The sequence below is a fragment of the Pseudorasbora parva genome, chromosome 12 (assembly GCF_024679245.1).
Source record: "Pseudorasbora parva isolate DD20220531a chromosome 12, ASM2467924v1, whole genome shotgun sequence".
NCBI lineage: Eukaryota > Metazoa > Chordata > Actinopteri > Cypriniformes > Gobionidae > Pseudorasbora > Pseudorasbora parva.
In genome coordinates this window covers 17,821,842-17,844,921 of record NC_090183.1, presented here as the reverse complement: position 1 = coordinate 17,844,921, position 23,080 = coordinate 17,821,842, and the positions used below count along the sequence as shown (strand labels likewise).

General features: G+C 40.8%; 1 protein-coding gene across 1 annotated transcript in view; it reads left to right on the top strand.

Annotated features, from left to right (window-relative positions):
* The window catches only part of si:dkey-43k4.5 (potassium voltage-gated channel subfamily S member 2), a 45,103-nt gene extending 23,483 nt beyond the window's left edge, over positions 1-21,620 (top strand). Inside the window, exons 2-3 of the mRNA XM_067459387.1 lie at positions 3,379-4,358; positions 19,702-21,620. Coding sequence (XP_067315488.1) covers positions 3,393-4,358; positions 19,702-20,184 — 1,449 coding nt within the window. The 5' untranslated portion in view covers positions 3,379-3,392 and the 3' untranslated portion in view covers positions 20,185-21,620. The remainder of the gene's footprint in view (positions 1-3,378; positions 4,359-19,701) is intronic.
* The last annotated feature ends 1,460 nt before the right edge of the window (positions 21,621-23,080 follow it).

Here is a 23,080-nt window from a genome sequence, read left to right as displayed (position 1 = left end):
TTTGAGCAGCAAATCAACGCTGTCGTTAAGAATAGCTTCTTCCATCTTAGATTAAAAATTGAAATCTATCCTTACTTTTAATAATATGGAGAAGGTTGTTCATGCTTTTGTGTCATCGGGTTTGGATTATTGTAATGTGTTCTATCTGGGTGTGAGTCAGGCTTCCCTCTCCCGTTTGCAGCTTGTTCAGAACTCAGCTGCCAGGCTTTTAACGGGCACTAAAAAGAGAGAACATATTACTCCAGTTTTAATTAAACTTCATTGGTTACCCATACAATATAGAATTCAATATAAAGTGCTGTTGTATGTTTTTAAGCCTCTGCGTGGTCTAGCCCCTGTGTATGTTACTGGTTTAATCACCCGCTGTCACTCCAGCAGGTCTCTGCGCTCAAATGATCAGCTGCTTCTTGTGGTTCCACGAACACGTTTAAAATGTAAAGGTGACCAGGCTTTCTCTGTTGCAGCTCCTAGGCTTTGGAACAACCTTCCGCTGTCTGTAAAGACTTGTCCATCATTGGGTGTTTTTCAGAGTGCGCTAAAAATGTATTTGTTTTCCTTAGCTTTTGATAATGCTTTGTAAGTTGTGTATGTCATATGTTTGTATTGTTTTTGCGCTTATTATTTTTAATTTTCTTATATACCTCATGTACAGCACTTTGGTTCCACTTGTGGTGTTGAAAGTGCTCTATAAATAAATGAAGTTGAAGTTGATGTATTTTATTTCTGAAAAAAATCCTCGGATGATGCAAAAATAGGCATTTTGCATCATCTGAGGATTTTTTGGCCAGAGGCTAAAGACTACAGCCAGCCAGTTGTAGGAGTTATTTCCACATATTTTCAACCCACACATGGGGGTGGGATCGCACTCAGAGCACTTGGCTCGGGCAGCTGCGGGCATTCATGTAAACGGAGCAGTGCAGAGCAAAGTGAGTGTTTCAACTTCTCATATTAATTCCTTCAAAAGTTAAGCTTCCAAAGACACATGTCAGACTGACCGCGCCAGACTGAACATGCGCTGTGAATGTATGCTGTGCTTACCTCAGCTCTAGTGATGAATTTCCGGGATACTCTGAAATTTTGAATATTCCGATCTAATATGATTTCTGACCTGTAAGGTTGCCAGAATAATAATCATACACGGTGTGTTAATAGGCCAGAGGAGAACTGGCACCCCGACTGAGTCTGGTTTCTCCCAAGGTTTATTTTTCTCCATCATGCCCTGATGGAGTTTTGGTTCCTTGCCACTGTCGCCTTTGGCTTGGCTTGCTCAGTTGGGGACACTAAAATTATGATTAAAGTTATTCAATTAATCATACAAATACAATTTATGAATTAGGTTTTATTTAATTCTATAAACTATAATACTGATATGCCAACATTGTCACTCTATGATAAATTAAAATAAGTTGATAACATCACTGTTTTCTCCAGTACGACTGTACAGCCAAAATTTTGTTGCAATATTGTCCTGTTTGACACTGTGAAGCTGCTTTGACACAATCGTGATTGTAAAAGCGTTATATAAATAAAGTTGATTGATTGATTGATTGAATGCAATCTGATTCCTGCTGCGTTTATGCCTTGACATTTGCTCGGCTCACTCAAATTATTTTGAACAGACAAGGTCAGTTTTTATTGTAGTGTCTGTTCTTTAACTGAACTGATTTTATAAAAATTAACAATATGGTAGGGGCGTTGCTGCGGTGGGCAAGTGATCCAGTAATCTAGCGGTTGATTTAGGATTGGCCTCATAGGGCAGCAAAGCAAGTGCATTCTTGGAATTGTTGTCTTTCATCCCCATGATCCAAAAATACATTTTCTGTCTTTTCTCAGTCCAGAAGGCACCAAATTCAAAAATAATTTCACATTTCAACTACATTAATGACCCAATTTTAATACAAAGCTTAATGCGAAATCACTGAAGTAACCCATCTCATTATCTCATTAGTTTATCCTTTGTTTGAGCCATATATTTATTTATTTGTTCTTCTTCATTCATTCTTGTTAATGTCAGGTTGTGTTAGTCTAGCTATTCTGTCTGTTCTCCTGAGTTTTGTCATTAAAGACATATTATATTGATTGTCCTTTTGTTTTTGTGAATTTACACAACCAACTCCTGACAGAAGAGCGGAGCCAACAGTGATTTTCTTTTTGCGTTTTTTTCCCCTCTTGTTTATTTTAGTTTTTTTTACCTTTTCCATGGACTTACCAGGTGTCCAACTTCTCTGCCTCTACCACACTTGGGGAAGGTCCACACATGGACCACACACGGGAAAGACCACAAGGTCCCGGGAACACTTTACCGTATTAGTGGAGTGGGTGCTGGTGACCAATGACTCTTTTATTTTTTTATTTTTGTAACCCAACTGCAGACAAGGGAGACCATCGTGCCATGATTCCCGAGCCCAGAGAGGACAGGAAAGGACATCACCTTAGAGCCTTAGCCCCTTAAAGTGTCTGACCAGGTGCATGAGCTCTGACTCTCCTGTTTCCCTGCTTGTTCCTTCCAGCCCTGAATCTTCTGTGATCCCTCCCATCCCCCGTCTTCCACCTCCTCTGACAACCAGTTCCATAGCCCTGCCTATGCTGACTCTCTTCAGCCCTTCTGCTCCTCCTACATGTTGCAAGGATCTGCCTAGGGTCCTCAGTTCACCAGCTCCACCTAGCCCTGAGGATTCACTGGCTCCACCTCCAACCTCTGAACCCATTGCTCCACCTCTGCCCGTCAACGCATCGTCTTCGCCTTGGCTCCTTCCTCCATAATCCTAACTGTTCAAAAGGGCTCCTACCGGATCTGCCTTGGTCAGATGTTGTTCGGCCTTTGGCCCTGTCTAGCTGCGCCTTCCCCCTGGCTCCTCTGATTCCACCTCAAATGCTCTTCGCAGCGGATCCACCTTGGTCTCTTTGTCTGTTTGACCCAGTTTCTCAGTTCATTTGATTAGTCATTTAGTTCACCTGTCATCCCACTATTTAGCTCATTTGTTCCCTTTGTTTGCTCCATGAATTTATACCTTGTGTTCCCTTTCATTCTCTGTCCATTCTCATTAATATTACGTTGTGTTAGTCTTGCTAATCTCTGTTCTCACAAGACAATTTTATCGATTTTCTTTCGTCTTCATGCGTTTATACCCAACCAACTCCTGACACTGATAAATATAACTTTAAAAATAAAATGTTTAAAAATGTATAAAAACATAAAAATATATATTTTTAAATAAAAAGGTTTGACATATGAAAAAGCTTGATTTTTTTGGATGAAAAAATGGATGACATTAATTACATAAATTATTTTTAACATGTAAAATGAATCACCAAAATTAACCTGTTATTTTTTTCAGCCATACTAAACCAAATGTTGTCCTATTTTTTTCATTACAGAGTGAAGATAGACCATGGTGAAGGAAAGACATGCTTGGTGGATTTTGGATCCTAAGGACCACCTTTTACATATCAATGTAGGTGGGTTGAGGCACACTCTATGCTCAAGCATTCTGAAGAAGTTTCCGGACACACGTCTTGGCCAGCTCTTGTCTTGTGACTCAGAGGATGACATTCTACAGCTCTGTGATGACTTTGATGTTCAACAGAAAGAGTTTTACTTTGACCGTAACCCTGGTCTCTTCCCTTATGTCCTGCACTTCTATCAAACTGGCAAGCTGCACATTATGGAAGAATTGTGCATTTTCTCCTTCTCTCAGGAAATAGAGTACTGGGGAATCAGTGATTTTTTTCTGGACAGCTGCTGTAGTTACCGTTACCTTGATCGTAAACTGAAGAGACATCATATATCCTGGGATGAAGAGAGTGATGTTAGCAGTGTGGATACTTCAGTTGATGAGATTTCTGATCTGAACAAAGATATTGAGCACTTCCATGAAATACGTTTTGGAAACATTCGGAAGTGTCTGTGGCTGACATTGGAAAATCCAGGTTATTCAATCCCAAGCAAAATTTTCAGCTTGCTTTCCATTTGTGTGGTGTTAATATCAGTTGCCACCATGTGTATCAATAGCATTCCAGAATACCAGAGATTTGATGGAAATGGTAATCCAGTTGAAGACCCAACTATGCATGTATTAGAAGTGTTCTGCATCTGCTGGTTTACATTTGAGGTAGTAACACGCATGCTTCTTGCTCCAAACCATCGTAAATTCTTCTTGCTACCACTAAATGTGATCGACATCATCTCAGTGATGCCAATTTACATCACAATCTTTTTTGATCTGGTCATTGGGAGTGAGTCAGAGCTGGGCAACTTGGGAAAACTGGTCCAGGTGTTGCGGCTGATGAGAATCTTCAGAGTGCTAAAGTTGGCTAGGCATTCAACAGGGTTAAGGTCACTAGGGGCAACTCTGCGGGTGAGATTACACTGCCATTGTGCACGTGCATTTACAATCTGCATATTGTAGTGCAGAGGTCATCTACCCTGCTCTTTGGACACCCACTGCCCTGCAGAATTTAGCTCTACCCCTAATTAAACACACCTGAAGCAGCTAATCAAGCTCAATCATTTGAAAATATATAGGCTGGTGTGCTAAAGCATGTTGAAAATAAAATTTGCAGGACAATGAGTCCCCAGGAGTAAGGTTATAGACCTTTGCTGTAGTGGTGTTTAATCCTGGACCCACGCTACTCCACATTTTGTTTGTCTCTTATCTAAAATACCTTGGTTCCCAGTTTGTATACGAACCACCATAATTAGTATCTGTCATTGCATTCAAATGTGCATACTGTGTGCATATAATGGGCATATAAATGTGTCCTAAAGCATAGTATGTTTTAAAGAGTAGCCTATGCTAAAAGTCCTTGGATAGTCTATTTTTTTACTGTTTCAAAGTGTGGATTTGTGCACACTATAATGGCTAATATTGCCCACAACCCATTGCACTTCAGAGGAGCAATCAGAACTAGCACAGCTGAGGGTTTCTGAGTGACTAATAATCAAAATGTAACCTTTATGTTGTAACCTGTTATATTTCATCGACAACAACAATGTGGACTTTTATAAAGATCCATTAGGCCCTTAACTTTTAAATGCATCATTATGCAAACACATGAGGAAATTTCCTCTTCTGCAACACAATAAAAGGTATGTACTTTTCCCTTTATTTTACCATTAATTTAGTGCATATAGTATACAGGTGCTGTTCATATAATTAGAATATCATCAAAAAGTTGATTTATTTCACTAATTCCATTCAAAAAGTAAAACTTATATTTATTCATTGCACACAGACTGATATATTGTATATATAAGTGTATATAAGATATATAAGTGTTTATTTCTTTAAGTTTTACAGAGGTGGAAAGAGTAACAAAATATTCTACTCAAGTAAAAGTACTGTTACTTCAATGAAATTTTACTTAAGTACAAGTAAAATTACTGGTCTAAAAATTTACTCAAGTAAAAGTAAAAAGTAGCTCATTTAAAATGTACTCAGAGTAAAAGTTACTTAGTTACTTTTTTAACAGTGGGGGTGGGGGACTCTCCCCTGTAGGGTTGTGATAGAATGAGATTTTCACGATATGACAACTATCTCAGAAAACATCAATTAAACATTTACTGTACCTATTATTAACGTCTCAGGTTACGTATGTAACCATGGTTCCCTGAGAGGGAACGAGACGCTGCGTCGAAACGCTAGGGGACGCCTCTGCGAACCATGTCATGAAGCACTTGTGTAATCAGTCCAATAGCGAGACGATACGTCACAGGCGGGTGACGTCATCGACCAGGAAGCTATAAAGCACACCTGGACCAAACAGTCACTAGCTTCTGGAAAAAGCCGAACAAGTCGATCACAGGCATGCCGGGAGTATGGCATAGCGACGCAGCGTCTCGTTCCCTCTCAGGGAACCATGGTTACATACGTAATCTGAGACGTTCCCTATCTCGAGGGAACTTCGAGCTGCGTCGAAACGCTAGGGGACCTCAATACCCACGCCGAGTCCCAAATGTCTGTATGTGTGAATCAACCCAGAAACACCCGGGACGCCGTTGTAAGGCTACATCTAGATTGTAAAACCTCACAAATGTATGCGGAGAGGACCACCCAGCCGCATCACATACCTCTGACAATGAAACTCCAGAAATAAGAGCCATAGAGGCAGCCATACTCCTAGTGGAGTGGGCGCGGACCCTCATTGGTGAAGGATGTCCGGCCGACTCATAAGCGAGCGAAATAGCCTCGACTATCCACTTGCTAAGCGTCTGCTTTGAAGCCGGTTTTCCCTTGCTCGGGGACCCAAAAACACACAAACAACTGTTCTGAGTTTCGCCACAGGGCAGCTCTGTGGACATATGCATCTAGGGCCCTGACCGGACATAGCAGATTTAGCTTCTCTTAGTCTTGACTAGTGAACGGAGGCGGACAGAAAGCCTGCAGCATTACTGGTCCCGGCACATTAGTCGGGACCTTGGGAGCATATCCTTCCCTCGGGAAGAGAAATGCTTTTACCATTCCTGGTGCAAACTCCAGACAAGAGGGTGCCACTGCCTAACTAGGCACCCTCGAGCGTGCCGCAGGTCTGAGCCTCAAAGTACCACGAAGGAAACGCATGACCCAAGGGTGTTTCCCCAATGATGCATTATCTAATGGAATATGATAAGCAGATATCGCCGACACATATACTTTCAGTGTCGACGGAGATAACCCTGCGGAGAATTTTTCTTGTAGGAACTCAAGAACTGAACCGAGCGGGCAGTTAACAGGGTCCAAAGCCTGGTGCGTACACCAGGCGACAAAAACTCTCCATTTGAGTGCGTAAAGTCTCCTTGTGGATGGTGCTCTGGAGTGCAACATGGTCTCTATCACCTCAGTAGATAGACCCATGTTTATGAACTGGGCCCCCTCTGGGGGCCAAGCCCACCGTTTCCACAGTTCCGGGCGCGGGTGCAGTACTGACCCCCCGGCCTGCGAAAGAAGATCTCTCCTGACTGGGATTTCCCAGGGAGGACCTTTTAGGAGAGACATAATGTCGGCGAGCCATATTTGGCCCGGCCAGAGCGGGGCTACCAATAAAAGCTGAACCCCGTCCCGGCGGATGCCCTCCAGCACTCCTGGGAGCAATGCCAGAGGGGGGAAGGCGTACAGACGTTGTACAGACCTACAGACCTTGGGCCGAGCGGCCACTCATGACCGCTCCCCAGCCAGTTAGGGAGGCATCCGTCGTTAGCGTTACGCGACGACAAGGAGCCCCCAGAACTGGACCTTGGGACAGGAACCAAGGATCTTTTCACTTTCACTAAGGCACGTAGGCAGCGCCGCGTGACCTTGATCAAGCGAAAAAGGGTTTCCCCTCGGGGAGAACCCCTTGGTCCTGAGCCACCACTGTAAGGGTCTCATGTACCGCAGGCCAAAAGGTACCCCGTTGGACGCTGCTGTCATCAGCCCTAACACTCTCTGAAAGTGTTTCACAGTGAGTGACTGATCTAGCTTTATCTGGTTCACGGTATCCAGGATAGTTTTTATCCTGGGAGGGGATAGCCGAGCCGACATTATTTTCGTGTCCCAGACTACCGCCAGAAAAGTAATGCTCTGCAGCTTATAGGTGCCAGCACACTTTTCTTTCCGTTCAACCTTAGCCCCAACACTCTCCTATGGGCGAGAACAGCATCAATCAATCAATCAACTTTATTTATATAGCGCTTTTACAATCACGATTGTGTCAAAGCAGCTTCACAGTGTCAAACAGGATAATATTGTGACAAAATTAGATTTGGCTGCACAGTCGTACTGGAGTAAACAGTAATGTTATCAGCTTATTTTAATTTATCATATAGCAACAATGTTGGCAGATCAGTATTATAGTTTATAGAATTATATAAGACCTAATTCATACATTTTATTTGTATAATAAGTTGAATAACTTTAATCATATTTTTAGTGTCCCCAACTGAGCAAGCCATGCCAAAGGCGACAGTGGCAAGGAACCAAAACTCCATCAGGGCGTGATGGAGAAAAATAAACCTTGGGAGAAACCAGACTCAGTCGGGGTGCCAGTTCTCCTCTGGCCTATTAACACACCGTGTAAGATTATTATTCTGGCAACCTTACAGGTCAGAAATCATATTAGATTGGAATATTCAAAATTTCAGGGTATCACGGAAGAGACAGATTTATTTGGAAATAAATGATGGGATGGGGTGTCGATTACACAAAACTATGAATACATGAAAGATCGGAATTATTGCGCCGAAGACGGGTTTTGAGCATGTCGTGCCAGTTGAGGCAAATTCAGAGGAGACACCAATTGACACGGCTCAGCAGACACTCCAGGATGAGCTGGTCATGTCCAGGCAGGTCCACCATCCGATCCGGACACGGCCCAGATCCGGGATAAACCTCGGGATAAACAGTGAGACTAACATTAGCGTAGATGCCACTCTTTTTATGATGTAACGAGTACATCAGGTGTTATGGGAAGTGTTCCCGGTTCCGGCTGACCTAGTTAATGCAGCCTAACAATCAGTCAATTGATTTGAATAATGAAAGTAAAAAATGTTCTATGTGTATGCCATAGTAAAGAGATGTGTTTTTAGTCTAGATTTAAACTGACAGAGTGTGTCTGCTTCCCAAACAATGCTAGGAAGACTATTCCAGAGTTTAGGAGCTAAATAGGAAAATGAGCGACCGCCTGCAGTTGATTTAGATATTCTAGATATGATCAACTGGCCAGAGTTTTGAGACCGCAATAGACGTAAAGGAGTATAATGTGTTAAAAGCTCGCTTAAGTACAGGGGAGCTAAACTATTTAGTGCTTTTTAAGTAATAAGCAAGATTTTAAAATGTATGCGATGTTTAATAGGGAGCCAGTGCAGTGTTGACAGAACTGGACTAATATGATCATACTTCCTGGTTCTAGTAAGAACTCGAGCTGCTGCGTTTTGGACTAGCTGGAGTTTGTTTATTAAGCGAGCAGGGCAACCACCCAGTAGAGCATTACAATAATCTAGCCTTGAGCTCATGAACGCATGTACTAACTGTTCAGCATTTTGCATTGAAAGCATGTGCCGTAATTTAGATATATTTTTAAGATGATAGAATGCGGTTTTACAGATGCTAGAAATGTGGCTTTCAAATGAAAGATTGGTATCAAAGAGCACACCCAGGTTCCTCACTGACGACGAGGGCTTGACAGAGCAGTCATCAAGTGTTAGACCGTATTCTCGGTTACTACTTGTGGAGCTTTTCTGTCCAATAATTAAAAATTCAGTTTTATCTGAATTAAGTTGCAGGAAATTACTATTCATCCAATTTTTTATATCAGCTATGCATTCCGTTAATCTTGTGAATTGGTAGGTTTAGTCAGGGCGTGAGGAAATATAGAGCTGAGTATCGTCAGCATAACAATGAAGACTAACGCCATGCTTCCTAATGATATCTCCCAGTGGTAGCATATACAGAGTGAAAAGCAACGGTCCTAACACTGAGCCTTGCGGTACCCCATACTGAACTTGTGATCGGTGTGACATCTCTTCATTTACTGCTACAAACTGATAACGGTCAGATAAGTATGATTTAAACCATGCCAAAGCAGTTCCACTAACGCCAACATAATTTTCGATTCTATTCAGAAGAATATTGTGATCGATAGTATCAAATGCAGCGCTAAGGTCGAGTAACACTAATAGAGCGATACAACCACGATCAGATGATAAGAGTAAATCGTTTGTAACTCTAATTAGAGCAGTCTCAGTACTATGATAAGGTCTAAATCCTGACTGGAAATCTTCACATATACCATTTCTTTCTAAATAGGAACATAATTGTGAAGACACGGCCTTTTCTAGTATTTTTGATAGAAACGGTAGATTCGAGTTTGGCCTGTAATTGACTAATTCTTTAGGATCAAGTTGCGTTTTTTTAATAAGTGCTTTAATTATAGCCAACTTAAAAGTTTTCGGTACATATCCTAATGTCAAAGATGAATTAATGATATTAAGCAGAGGATCTATGACCTCTGGAAGTATCTCTTTTAATAGCCTAGTCGGTATAGGGTCAAGCATACATGTTGTTGATTTTGATGATTTTACAAGTTTAGCCAATTCTTCTCCTCCTATAGTAGTGAATGAGTGTAATTTTTCCTCAGTGACACTACAATGCTCTGTCTGAAGTGATACTGTAATAGACGGCTGCATGGTTATAATTTTATTCCTAATATTATCAATCTTACTAGTAAAGAAGTTCATAAAGTCATTACTGCTGTGTTGTTTACAAACATCAGAAGCTGAAGCTTTATTTTTTGATAATTTAGCCACTGTATCGAATAAATACTTAGGGTTGTGTTTGTTTTCTTCTAAAAGAGTTGAGAAATAAGCAGATCTAGCAGTTTTTATGGCCTTTCTGAATGCAATCATGCTCTCTTTCCACAAATTGAGAAAAACCTCCAGTTTTGTTTTCTTCCAGCTGCGCTCCATTTTTCTGGCTGCTGTTTTAAGGGCCCGAGTGTGCTCGTTGTACCACGGCGTTGGATTATTTGCTTTAATCTTCTTTAAGCGCCGGGGAGCAACTATGTCTAAAGTGCTAGTAAAGAGAGTCAATAGTTTCTGTTGCAGCATCAAGTTCCTCTTGGCTATCTGTAATGCTGAGGAGATGGAACTGATGAGGAAGATTATGGACAAAGCAATCTTTAGTCGCAGCGGTTATCGTCCTGCCATATTTGAAGCGAGGGGATGGCTTTGCAGCCTTAGGTAAATTAAGTATACATGATATTAGGTAATGATCTGAGATGTCATCGCTCTGCTGCAGAATTTTAACAGTATCAACATTTATTCCATGTGACATTATTAGATCTAAAGTATGATTAAGGCGATGAGTGGGTCCCGATACGTGTTGTCTAACTCCAATAGAGTTTAGAATGTCTCTAAATGCCAATCCCAATGCGTCTTTTTCATTGTCTACATGGATATTAAAATCCCCAACAATTAGTACTTTATCTACAGCTAATACTAACTCCGATACAAAACCATCAAATTCTCTGATAAAGACTGTATTGTGCCCTGGTGGCCTGTATACAGTAGCCAACACAAATGTCAGACGGGATTTATCATTTACACTACACAGCATTACATAAAGCACCAAAACTTCAAAGGAATTATATTTGAAACTAGACTTCTGAGTAATACTGAAAATATTATTATAAATTATAGCAACACCTCCCCCTTTACCTTTCAGACGTGGCTCATGTTTGTAATAATAATCTCGGGGGGTGCACTCATTTAAAGTAATGTAATCGTCAGGTTTTAGCCAGGTTTCTGTCAAGCACAGCACATCTAAGTTATGATCTATAATCATATCATTGACAACAAGCGTTTTTGGCGAAAGGGATCGAATATTCAGCAACCCAAGCTTTATCAATTGTTCATCCGTATTATATCTGTTGTTTATTTGTTGGACATCAATTAAATTTTTACTGTTCAATGGTTTTGATGGTTTTTTGTATTTACTAATTCGGGGAACAGACACAGTCTCTATATGATAATATCTAGGTGAAAGAGTCTCTATGTGCTGGGATTTAGCTGACTTTGGTGACGTGAGACAGCTAGCAGACGGTTGGTTTAGCCAGTTTGTCTGCTTCCTGACCTGGGCCCCAGTGAGTCAAGGTTTAGCTCTAAGACTATGTGCCAAATTACTAGAGAGAAGAGCAGCACCAGCCCAGGAGGGATGAATGCCGTCTATCTTCAACAGGTCAGGTCTGCCCCAAAAACTTTTCCAATTGTCTATGAACCCTATGTTATTTTGCAGACACCGCTTAGACAACCAGCCATTGAGTGATGATAATCTGCTAACTATTTCATCACTCCTTTTAGCAGGGAGAGGACCAGAGAAAAATACGGCTTTTGACATCGTACTTGCGAGTTTACACACCTCTTTAATGTTAATTTTGGTGATCTCCTACTGGCGAAGTCGAACATCATTAGTGCCAACATGAATAATAATCTTAGAGAATTTACGATTAGCTTTAGCCAGCACTTTTAAATTTGCTCTGATGTCAGGCGCTCTGACTCCCGGTAAACATGTGACTATGGTGGCTGGTGTCTCTATTTTCACATTCCGTGTAATAGAATCGCCAATAACTAGGGCACTTTCAACAGGATCCTCAGTGGGTGCGTCACTGAGTGGGGAGAACCTGTTTGATGTTCTAATCGGAACGGAAGAGTGGTTTTTTGATCCGCGACTATGCTTTCTCATCGTCACCCAGCCCTGCTGCACGGGCTCAGCCGGAACCAAACAATGAGTGTCCACTAAGCTAGTCGCATCCAAAGCAGTATCTAAAGCTGTTACATTCTCACTACTCTCACATAAAGCTTGGATGCGTGTCTCTAAATCTGAAATCTTCTCCGTCAGCCTGATTAATTCCTTACATTTATCACATGTGAAGCCCTGTTCGCCAACGGAGATAGATATGCTAAACATGTAGCATGCAGTGCAAGTGACAATGACAGGAGAAGAAGACATGGCTTACCGTATTTGTTGATGAATCCAAAACTTACCACAGTTGTCTGATGGAGTCTTTTTAATAATCCAACTCACCACAGTTGTCTAAAGAACTCAGAAAACAGGAGACCCGGATGCTGGGATGGAAAGCTACCAGGCTAGTGAAAAGCTAACGTGTGGTAGTGATTTAGATTAAAAGCTAGTAATGTCAAATTTAAATTGATAGGCTATATTAAAACACTATATGGTGATGAGTAAGTTATATTTAGCAGTGTAAATTACAAAGAAAATATATAAAATAGAGATTCAAATGCAGCTATACAGAGCTACAAACACTGTGGTGGCAGCAGCAGCAGCAGCAGCAGGCAGACCGACAGGAGCAATCGATCAGGAACAATCAATCAGCCAGGAGCAATCGATCCAAGTAATCCGATGCTGAACGCCCACTGTTTCGACTATGCTAACACCAGCCAATCGTCGATATAGTTGAGCACGCGAATGCCCTGGAGTCGCACCTGAGCAAGAGCTGCATTCACGCACTTGGTGAAAGTGTGGGGTGATTAAGCTAGGCCGAATGGCAGCACTCAATACTGGTAAGCTTCGCCCCCGAAAGCAAACCTGAAGACCTGTCTGTGCTGCGGAAGGATGGAGATGTGGAAGTATACATTTTTTAGGTCTATTGTGACACACCAGTCCTCGGACCTGACGTGACACACGATCTGTTTTATCGTGAGCATTTTGTTTAGCTGATGCAGATCTAAAAATAGGCCTTAACCCTCCATCCTTCTTTGGAACTATGAAGTACCGGCTGTAAAAGCCCGACTCTCTGCAGAGGGGAGGGACCCGTGTATAGCCTCTTTTCGCAGAAGAGTCTGTACCTCTCGTTCCATGACCAGAGGCTGCTCGGGGGTTACTACCGTAGGAGTAACCCTGCTGAACACGGGTGGGTGTGACCCGAACCCTTTTTATAATGTGAGCAGGACCCATTCTGAGATATTCGGCAGAAGTTTCCACGCTGCCAGAAAATCTACTAAGGGAACCAGCCTCTCGAGGCTGGTCTCTGGATTTTCCTGGGTGGTCAGCCCGGTGTCCTGTAACGGATAACCGGCAGGTAGCAACCGAACTGACCGCCCCGGGGCCCTCACGAGAGGGCGCGAACATCCCCAAGCCGCTACGTTTCCGGGCGGACAAGGAGATATATGTTCGCCGGGGACAGCCACGCCCTGAATCACCAACGGTGGCAGGGTTGGCAGACCGGCCCCCCCCGATGGCACCGGGAACGAGCGGGTGCCTCGGCGAGCCGCACTCTCCCGGAGGGGACTGCCATCGGAAGTCCTGCGCCTCTGACGTCAGGACTTCTTAGCTGAGGCCTTCCTAGCAGTAAGGACGGCCCTCAGATCCGCCCTACCATGGGAAGGTCCCGGCTGAGCGCGTCGCCCGGACCCCCGATCTCTCTACGGGGGGGCCCCGAGCGGCCACGCTCTCTCTTTGTTTTGCTCGGTGTAGGTTTGAGAAAGGATGTACTCGGCTGAGGCTGCCCCGCCCGACAGCCCCAGAGGGACATTTTGATTTATTTACTTATTATATATATATATATATATATATTTTTTATATTTCACATCTCAATATCAATATCCCCCAGCAGGTCTGCTTGTTTTATATGCTTGCAGGGCAACCGCCGTATACAAACCGGCGGCCGCCTGATCTGCTGCCGAATATGCCCTACCCCCAAAGCCGACTTTTTTTTTTTTTTTTTTTTTACCGGCTTGTTGTGGGCAGCTGTGGGGCTGTGTGACGATGCGGACTCGGGGGAGAGATAGCTCGCAAGCGTCTCTTCCCCGCGAGACATCGTCGCCCTTTCTGAATGATAGATGTAGACCCATAATCTACGCGATGCCTCGGCAAACACGCGATCTGAGCCACTAGACTCAACCCCGTAATCTACACGCTGCCTCGGCAAGCGCGAGATCCGCGATCGAGTCATATAATCTATATTGTAGACCCGTGATCTACACGCTGCCTCGGCAAACGCGAGATCCGAGCCACTAGATTCAGCCCCTCGTAATCTCAAACATGCTGTCTGCTCGCCATTATATTGTTCTTTCTCTTTCTTATTTTATTTATATATTTATTTATTTTTTGGCGAACTTCTTGACACTCGGCCGGCCAGTCTAAACTTAACCTGGACACAGCGCGAGTTACACCAATAGCACCTCTTTTTATGAGTGTGTGTCGTTTTCTTTTGGCAGATCATCATCAGCGCTAACAACATCCAGTTCCTCGGAGCTGGAGGGCTGCTGCGTTTGTGCCTCAGCGCGAGCGGAAGAAAACCGCAGAGCGTGCTTCCAACTCGCTAACTGAGGCATGAGATCCAGCGGGTAAAGGCAGAGATAGGGGATCACCCGTCTCTAACCCCGCCACTAGATCCAACTGCGATCCCCAGGACGCGAGCCTTCGCTGCGCCTCGGCAACAGCGGGACCCGAGCCCTGAGGACCGCGAGCCAAAGCACTCTCCTCGAAGAGTGCCCGGTGTGATCTTAATATGCGCATTGGGAGTCTCTCGCAATGCTCGCAGCCGACCCCCTCGAGAGCTGACTGGGCATGCTCGAGCCCCAAACACATCACACATTAGGACGTGTGTATCCCCACCCGTGATGTAACATGGGCAGGGAGGAACACAACCTATACTGACTTGCCATATTTCTTTCTTTCTTTTTTTTTTCTTTTTTTGAACACACACAATAAATGGACATACAATTCACACAGAGCGCTTGTGAAGACACAGAAGCTAGTGACTGTTTGGTCCAGGTGTGCTTTATAGCTTCCTGGTCGATGACCTCACCCGCCTGTGACGTATCGTCTCGCTATTGGACTGATTACACCAGTGCTTCATGACATGGTACGCAGAGGCGTCCGCTAGCGTTTCGACGCAGCTCGAAATTCCCTCGAGATAGGGAAATGATGGTTATTATCACTAGTTAAAATGATGTTAAATGAATGAAGAAGAATGGTCTTTTTTATTTGGTTGAACAAATGCTTTATTATAACAAACTTAAAACCATTTGTTTATTTTGTTTATTAAAATTTCAATAAAACATGTCTAATAAACTAAATTCAAAACATTATTATGAATTAGATTAACAACTTATTTTTATCATTAATTCGTAATTTTTTTTTAAAGAATAATAGAGTCAATATGTAGCAAATCATTCACAGAGAGAGAACAAGCAGATCATATATTCATATAGCAATGTTTTGTGCTTTAATGTTCACAGACCATGTCGCGGTTTGATTTATTTCTAAGGCCTACAGCTCTACATTTGAGTTTTTCGTTGATCCACCAGTTTGCGTGTATTACGCCAATTCTACGTTATAATGTAAAGTTAAGGTTCATGACTGGATTCCGCGATTCCCTCTGCGTCACAGAAATCCATCGGCCTTAAGTTATAAACATACCTTTATTTGCACAGAGGGATGTGTGCCCGAACATGTTCTATGTGTTTCTTCATTTGCATCCACATTTTGTGCACATTTGATATCCTCCAGGACAACACCACATTATTTTTTTCTATATCCAAAGTATTTCCATACTAGCCAGGAGTTCACAACGGCGTTTTGCTTTCACCTGGGTCTGCGTCACTGACGTCTGTCTTGTTCGTCTCCATCTGATATTTGCGCGCATGTTCTCTCCCGCGCCCCGCGCCCTCTATTCAATATTAGTCATTTCCGGATCGCGTTTTTTTTCCTCCCCTCTTTGCATAATGCATTAATGATTTATTTTAACTCAGTAACGAATGTGGTTTAAAATGTAGCGAAGTACAATACTTTAATCAAAATGTACTTAAGTAAAAGTAAAATTACAGATTTTTAAAACTACTTAAAAAAGTAGAAGTACACAGAAAAGCTACTCAATTACAGTAATGCGAGTAAATGCAATTCGTTACTTTCCACCTCTGAGTTTTAATGATTATAACTGACAACTAAGAAAAATTCCAAATTCAGTATCTCAGAAAATTAGAATATAACTTAAGACCAATACAAAGAAAGGAAATCTTTTAGAAATCTTGGCCAACTGAAAAGTATGAACATGAAAATTATGAGCATTTACAGCACTCAATACTTAGTTGGGCAATGCGGCGTGGCATGGAAAGTTGATCAGTCTGTGGCACTGCTCAGGTGTTAGAGAGCCCAGGTTGCTCTGATATAGTACTTCAGCTCTTCTGCATTGTTGGGTCTGGCATATCACATCTTCCTCTTCCCAATACACCATAGATTTTCTATGGGGTTAAGGTCAGGCGAGTTTGCTGACCAATTAAAAACAGGGATACCATGGGTTTTTTTAGCTGGATTTGAATAAATATATAAAAATAATCAAATACTATTTTTATATTATTACTTTTTTTTTAGAAATGGTGATTTTTTTTCTGTGAATTTGTGTTTTTGCAGATTTCCCATTCATTTCCTATGGCAAGTGGGAGTATTTCTTTTACAACCACTTAGCATGCTCGAATCATGCCCTCAATTTTTTTGTGTGTTTACATACCTAATGTTAGAAAAGTCACCAAGTTTCATGTCATTCTGACGTAGAGTTGATTTTTAATAATTCAAAATGTGGTTCATAGGTTCAGTTTTTCATGGGTGTGTGTGTGTATAAGTGTGCGTGTGTGCGTGTGTATGTGAGTGGATGTGTCAATATCACACTCCTGATGTTTTAGAGTGTCATCCCTATACTGCTGTGTACTTTTTTTCAGCATTGTGACCGATTTGTAGATTGTACACACAAATATCCTGCAAATATTTGTGTTTTTGCAGATTTCCCATTCATTTCCTATGGGGGTCATTTTTGACCGAAGAGCACAAGTGGAAGTAATTTTTTTATGACCACTTAGCATGCCCGAATAATGCCCTAATTTTTTGTGTGCGTTTACATACCTAATGCTAGAAAAGTAACTAAGTTTTATAATTTTCAGATGAAGCTGTGATTTTTAAAAATTCTAAATGTGGTTCATAGATTACATTTTTCATAGGTGTGTGTGTGTGTATGTGTGTGCGTGTGTGTGAGTGGATGTGTCAGTATCACACTCTTGATTTTTTTGAGTGTCACCGCTTTACTGCTGTGTACATTTTTTCAGCATTGTGGCCGATTTGTAGATTGTACACACAAATATTCAGAGAATTTTTGTATTTTTGCCGATTTCCCATTCATTTCCTATGGTCGGTCATTTATGACCGAAGACAATGAAGTTACTTTTTTTTTAATGACCAATTAGCATGCTCGAATCATGACCCCAATTTTTTTGTGTGTTTACATACCTAATGCTAAAAAAGTCACCAAGTTTCATATTATTCTGATGAAGCTGGGATTTTAAAAATTTTAAAACAGAAAATTTTTCGGTCAGAAATGACCGAAGAGCACCAGAGGGTTAAACCAGGTACTGGTTGCTTTTGCACTGTGTGCAGGTGCCAAGTCCTGTTGGAAAATGAAATCTGCATCTCTATAAAGTTTGTCAGCAGCAGGAAGCATGAAGTGCTCTAAAACTTCCTGGTATATGGCTACGGTGAACTTAGACCTCGGAAAACACAGTGGACTAACACCAGCAGATGACATGGCACACCAAACTATCACTGACGGTGGAAACTTTACACTGGACCTCAAGCAATGTGGATTGTGTGCCTCTCCTCTCTTCCTCCATACTCTGGGACTCTGATTTCCAAAGGAAACGCAAAATGTACTTTCATCAGAGAATGTGACTGGACCACTCAGCAGTCCTTTTTGTCTTTAGCCCAGGCGAGACGCTTCTGACGCTGTCTGTTGTTCAAGAGTGGCTTGACACAAGGAATGCGATTGCTGAAACCTATGTTTTGCATACGTCTGTGTGTAGTGGTTCTTGTAGCACTGACTTCAGCTGCAGCCCACTCTTTGTGAATCTCCCCCACATTTTTGAATGGGTTTTGTTTTACAATCCTCTACAGGGTGGGTTTATCCCTATTGCTTGTAAACTTTCTTTCTACCACATCTTTTCCTCCCCTTCGCGCCTCTCTGTTAATGTGCTTGGACACAGAGCCCTGTAAACAGCCAGCCTCTTTTGCAATTACCTTTTATGTCTTGCTTTCCTTGTGCAAGGTGTCAATGGTCATCTTTTGTACAGCTGTCGAGTCAGCAGTCTTCCCATGATTATGTAGCCTACAGAACTAGCCTGTGAGACTATTTAAAGGACTTTGCAGGTGTTTTGAGTTAATTAGCTGATTAGAGTGTGGCACCAGGTGTCTTCAATATTGAACCTCACAATATTTTATTTTCATGAGATACTGAATTTGGGATTTTACTTAGTTGTCAGTTATAATAATCAAAATAAAATTTTACATAAATTTTAATAAATAATAAAATAAACAAACATTTGAAATATATCTATGTAATGAATGAATATAATATTCAAGTTTCACTTTTTGAATGGAATTAGTGAAATATATCAACTTTTTAATGATATTCTAATTATATGACCAGCACCTGTATGTAGGCGAATTGGTATGCAGCTCTCTCTTAACGAGCTGATAATCTGAATCAGATGTGTTACATAAAAGGAGAAAAAAAAGTGAAGCCCTGTGGGTTACCAGAATCAGGATTGAAAACCACTGGCATGTTGAATAGTACTGACTTTAAATGTTTTGATTATGCTTTATTTAACTAACTAAATAAATAAATAATGCCTCTCCATAAAATCCAGAAATAACATTTATATTCAACCCGATCTCACGGCAATTCGTAAGTATTTTAAGAGGTGGCTAATTTGTACGATTTCTGAAGACGATGAAGATTTTTTCTAAATCATGTGTATTTTATGAGTTGCCCAATGAAATCTTATGAATCTAACGCTAGCCATCACTGGGGTTTAAACAAATTGTATAAATTCGTACGAGTGAAGTCGTATGAGTGAGGTCCTACAAATTAGCCACCTCATACAAATACGTACAAATTGGTCGTGAGATAGCATTGTTTATTTTTTACTACCTTGTCTTGTAATTTTGTAAAACGTTCAATTCCATACAATAAAAAAAAAAATCTATAACAGTCAGAATACTTAGTTCCCTTTCGAAAAGGAACTCACGCTTCGTCAGCTGAGGCAGCGTCTCGTTCCCTGTTCTCAGGGAACAATGGTTAGATACTTAACCTGAGACGTTTTGGCAACTCAATAAAAGTGCTTTGAAGATTTTATACCTACATTTTACATGTAAAAAATGATGTCTTTGTTTCTTTGTGTAGCACAGCTACAGAGAGGTTGGAATCTTATTACTGTACCTGGCAGTGGGTGTTTCAGTGTTCTCCGGAATGACTTACACTGCAGAATATGAGGAAGATGTTGGTTTGGACACAATCCCAGCTTGCTGGTGGTGGGGGACAGTTAGTATGACAACAGTGGGATATGGAGATCTTGTGCCAGTGACAGTGGCAGGAAAGCTGGCAGCATCTGGCTGCATCCTGAGTGGCACATTAGTTGTGGCACTCCCCATCACTATCATTTTCAACAAATTTTCACATTTTTACCGCAAACAAAAAGCTCTTGAGGCATCAGTAAGAAACAGCAACAACAAGCATATAATGAGACGACAGAGAAACAGCGAAGACACTGAAATACATGGGCATAGCCACTTTTTGGAGGATGGAGAAAAAGATGAAGATGTGACTTATGAGAGAGGACTTGTCAACTATTGCTACGAAGACCATCCACTGACATATACAGTATGATGTGTCCACTATGCAAGAAAAGTGATAAGTGCTGAAGACGTTTTACCAATATTAAACATCATATCCTGACTTAAAATACATTTTTATGTATTTTGGGTGACAAATTAAAGGAGAATCTGGGGGATCCAGTGGCTATTATGCTGTTGGGGGTATTTCTATGCCCTATTTTGGGTCCAAGCAAGGGGTTTGAGCATAGGTCACATCAAATCAATACAAATGGTTTTCTCAGTCTGAATGCTGCATCCTAGTGAGGTTGTGTCCTTTCTAAGCCATGCTGTCTTTCTGAGGCTAGGCTAGAGTCATCCTCAGCATTAAACACTAGAATGAGACAGACCAGTAAGTCTGCATGGCTGTGCCTTAAAGGTTTCTGCCCCCACCTTCACAGCATGAAAATACTATTAAAATTATTTTGGGTATATAAAAAGAAACCAGACTCAGTCGGGAGTTCAGTTCTCCTCTGTCCTAAATGAACAAAAATGTTGTGATTTATGATTTCAGCCTGAATCTCGTCAGAATTTGTGAACTGATATTTAAAAATTTGCTTCCAGCACGCTATACACATAGAACTTGAAATATACTAATAAATGTAATTAGGTGAAAATAGAGTTGTAGTCTGTCCGTCAAATTGAAATATAAAGTTAGAGCTGCCTATAGCCAGCAACAATTGACTTATCCGTGACAATGATCCGTCTAGTTGTTAAAGATCTTGTCTAGTTATGTTGCAGTCCTAGCTGGTCCTGACATGATACATTAATAGCTGTGCCATTAATACATAGGGATCTGTGACATAGTCTTGTCTATACTTTTGGGTGCATAATACGCGGAATCTACCATCCATGGTGGATTTTTATATTCTAGGTATAACTGGACAGAATTTTGAGCAATAAAAGTGAAGGACAGAAATGGATCTCGCTTAAGTACTGAGGAGTTCAGCCATTTAGCTTTAAAAGGAATCAGCAATATTTTAAAATGTATACAATGCTTATTAGGCAGTCAATGCCAGTTTGACAGAACTGGGGGAATATAGTCATACATCTTGGTTCTAAGCACTCTAGCTGAGCTGCTGCATTTTGGACTTGTTAAAATTTGTTTAATAAACCTGCAAGGCATCCACCCAAAAATGCAATACAATAATATATCCTTGAGGTCATAGATGCATTAATTAACGTTTCTGCATTTGACATTGAGATCATGTGTCTTAATTTAGAGATATTTTGTGGTTTTACAAATGCTAGAAATGTGGCTAGATTCCTTTTAGATTCATTTTAAATAGCACACCCTGGTTCTTGACTGATGACTTGATAGAACTTCTAACACACAGAGGCGGACAGAAGTGAAGTATTTATACTCTGCTTAAGTACATTTTTCAAGTGTCTACTTTATCCGAGTTTTTCTTTGGAAAACTTCACAACATTTTTTTTGACTTTACTTTACAACATTCCAAAGCATGATGTCGTACTTTTTACTGCACTACATTTCATATTGAATTTCATTTAATACTTAAATGGATTAGAAATCTAGTACTTTCTTACTTTTACTCAAGTAAAAGTAATTTAAAGTTTTGAGTACAAGTAAGACTACATTTTAATGTAGTTAAGTATTAAAGTTAAAGAAAAGACTATTATTTATGAAATGTAGTGCAGGAAAAAGTATGACATTATGCTTCCTAGTGTAGTGAAGTGAAAGATTTCCAAAGAAAAAACAAAAACAATTTTTTTTTTTTTTTTTGGTCAATTTAACCTCTGTAATATATAAAATAAATAACCTTGGGTTTTGTTAGTTTTCTTTTAAGAGAGTAAGCAAGTCTAGCCACTTTTTAAAGCCTTTCTGTTGCTATTCTAAATGCTATTCTTCCTCTATGCTCATTTTATCAGGGTGCCTTATTGTTTTCCCTAACCTTCTTTAAGTGCAGAGGAGCAACAGTATCTAGTGAGCTAGAAAAGAGAGAATCTATTTTTTTCTTTTGCAACATTAAGATTTTGTAAATTATCTGGTATACTGTGAAGTTAAGACAATTAAGGTTGACTATTAATAAAGCAATCTTTAGTAGCAGAAATGATAGTTCAATATTTATAACTTTTGTTTATAATGTATGTTTATTTTAGTAGCTTCGGCTAAATGCAGTGTATAAAATAGACTATTTCAACATTATCAGCATACACATTCCATACGACTATATTAAATCTAAATGCTTACAATGAGTGGGCCCTGGCACATTGTCTAACCCCAATAGTGTTTAGAATGTCTACAACAATCATTATTCATATTTTTCATTATCAAGGTGGATGTTAAAATCACCAATAATTACAAGACTTCTGAGTAAACACTGAAAACAAAATTATATAAATTGCAGCAACACTTTCCCTTCTCCCTTTCGGATGTTTCTCATGTTTATAACAACCTTGGGGGTAGACTCATTAAAGTAATGTTTCCCTATCTGTCAGTCATTTTGACACTGCGTCAATGCCCGGTTCAATGGTGGTGCTCTCAAACCCAAGCAAAAGCACCCTCAGTTGATAATGTAATGATAATATTGGTGAAACAGATTTGGCAGAAGTGCAAGCTCTGGAGAGTGTCAAATGCATCCATTTACAGCGTGTTTTTGCAGTGGTGAGTAGGCCTAATGTAGCCAATCAAAAATAGGTGTTGAACTTTCAAACACGATTAGAATCTTACCGCTCAAAACGCTTGAGTTTTTAGGCTATTCAGTGCTGAGTTAATGCAGGCTTGCGAAACCGCTCATTAACAAACAAAGTAAGTGATTTATTGCTGACAACTTCATTTTATAACGGAGCTTTGTGAGATCGCAATAAACTGAGAAAGCAACAGCATTTTACTGATCATAGCGATCTTGCCTCGCTTTTGAGGCTACAGTCTATTGAATAAAACGATTGTT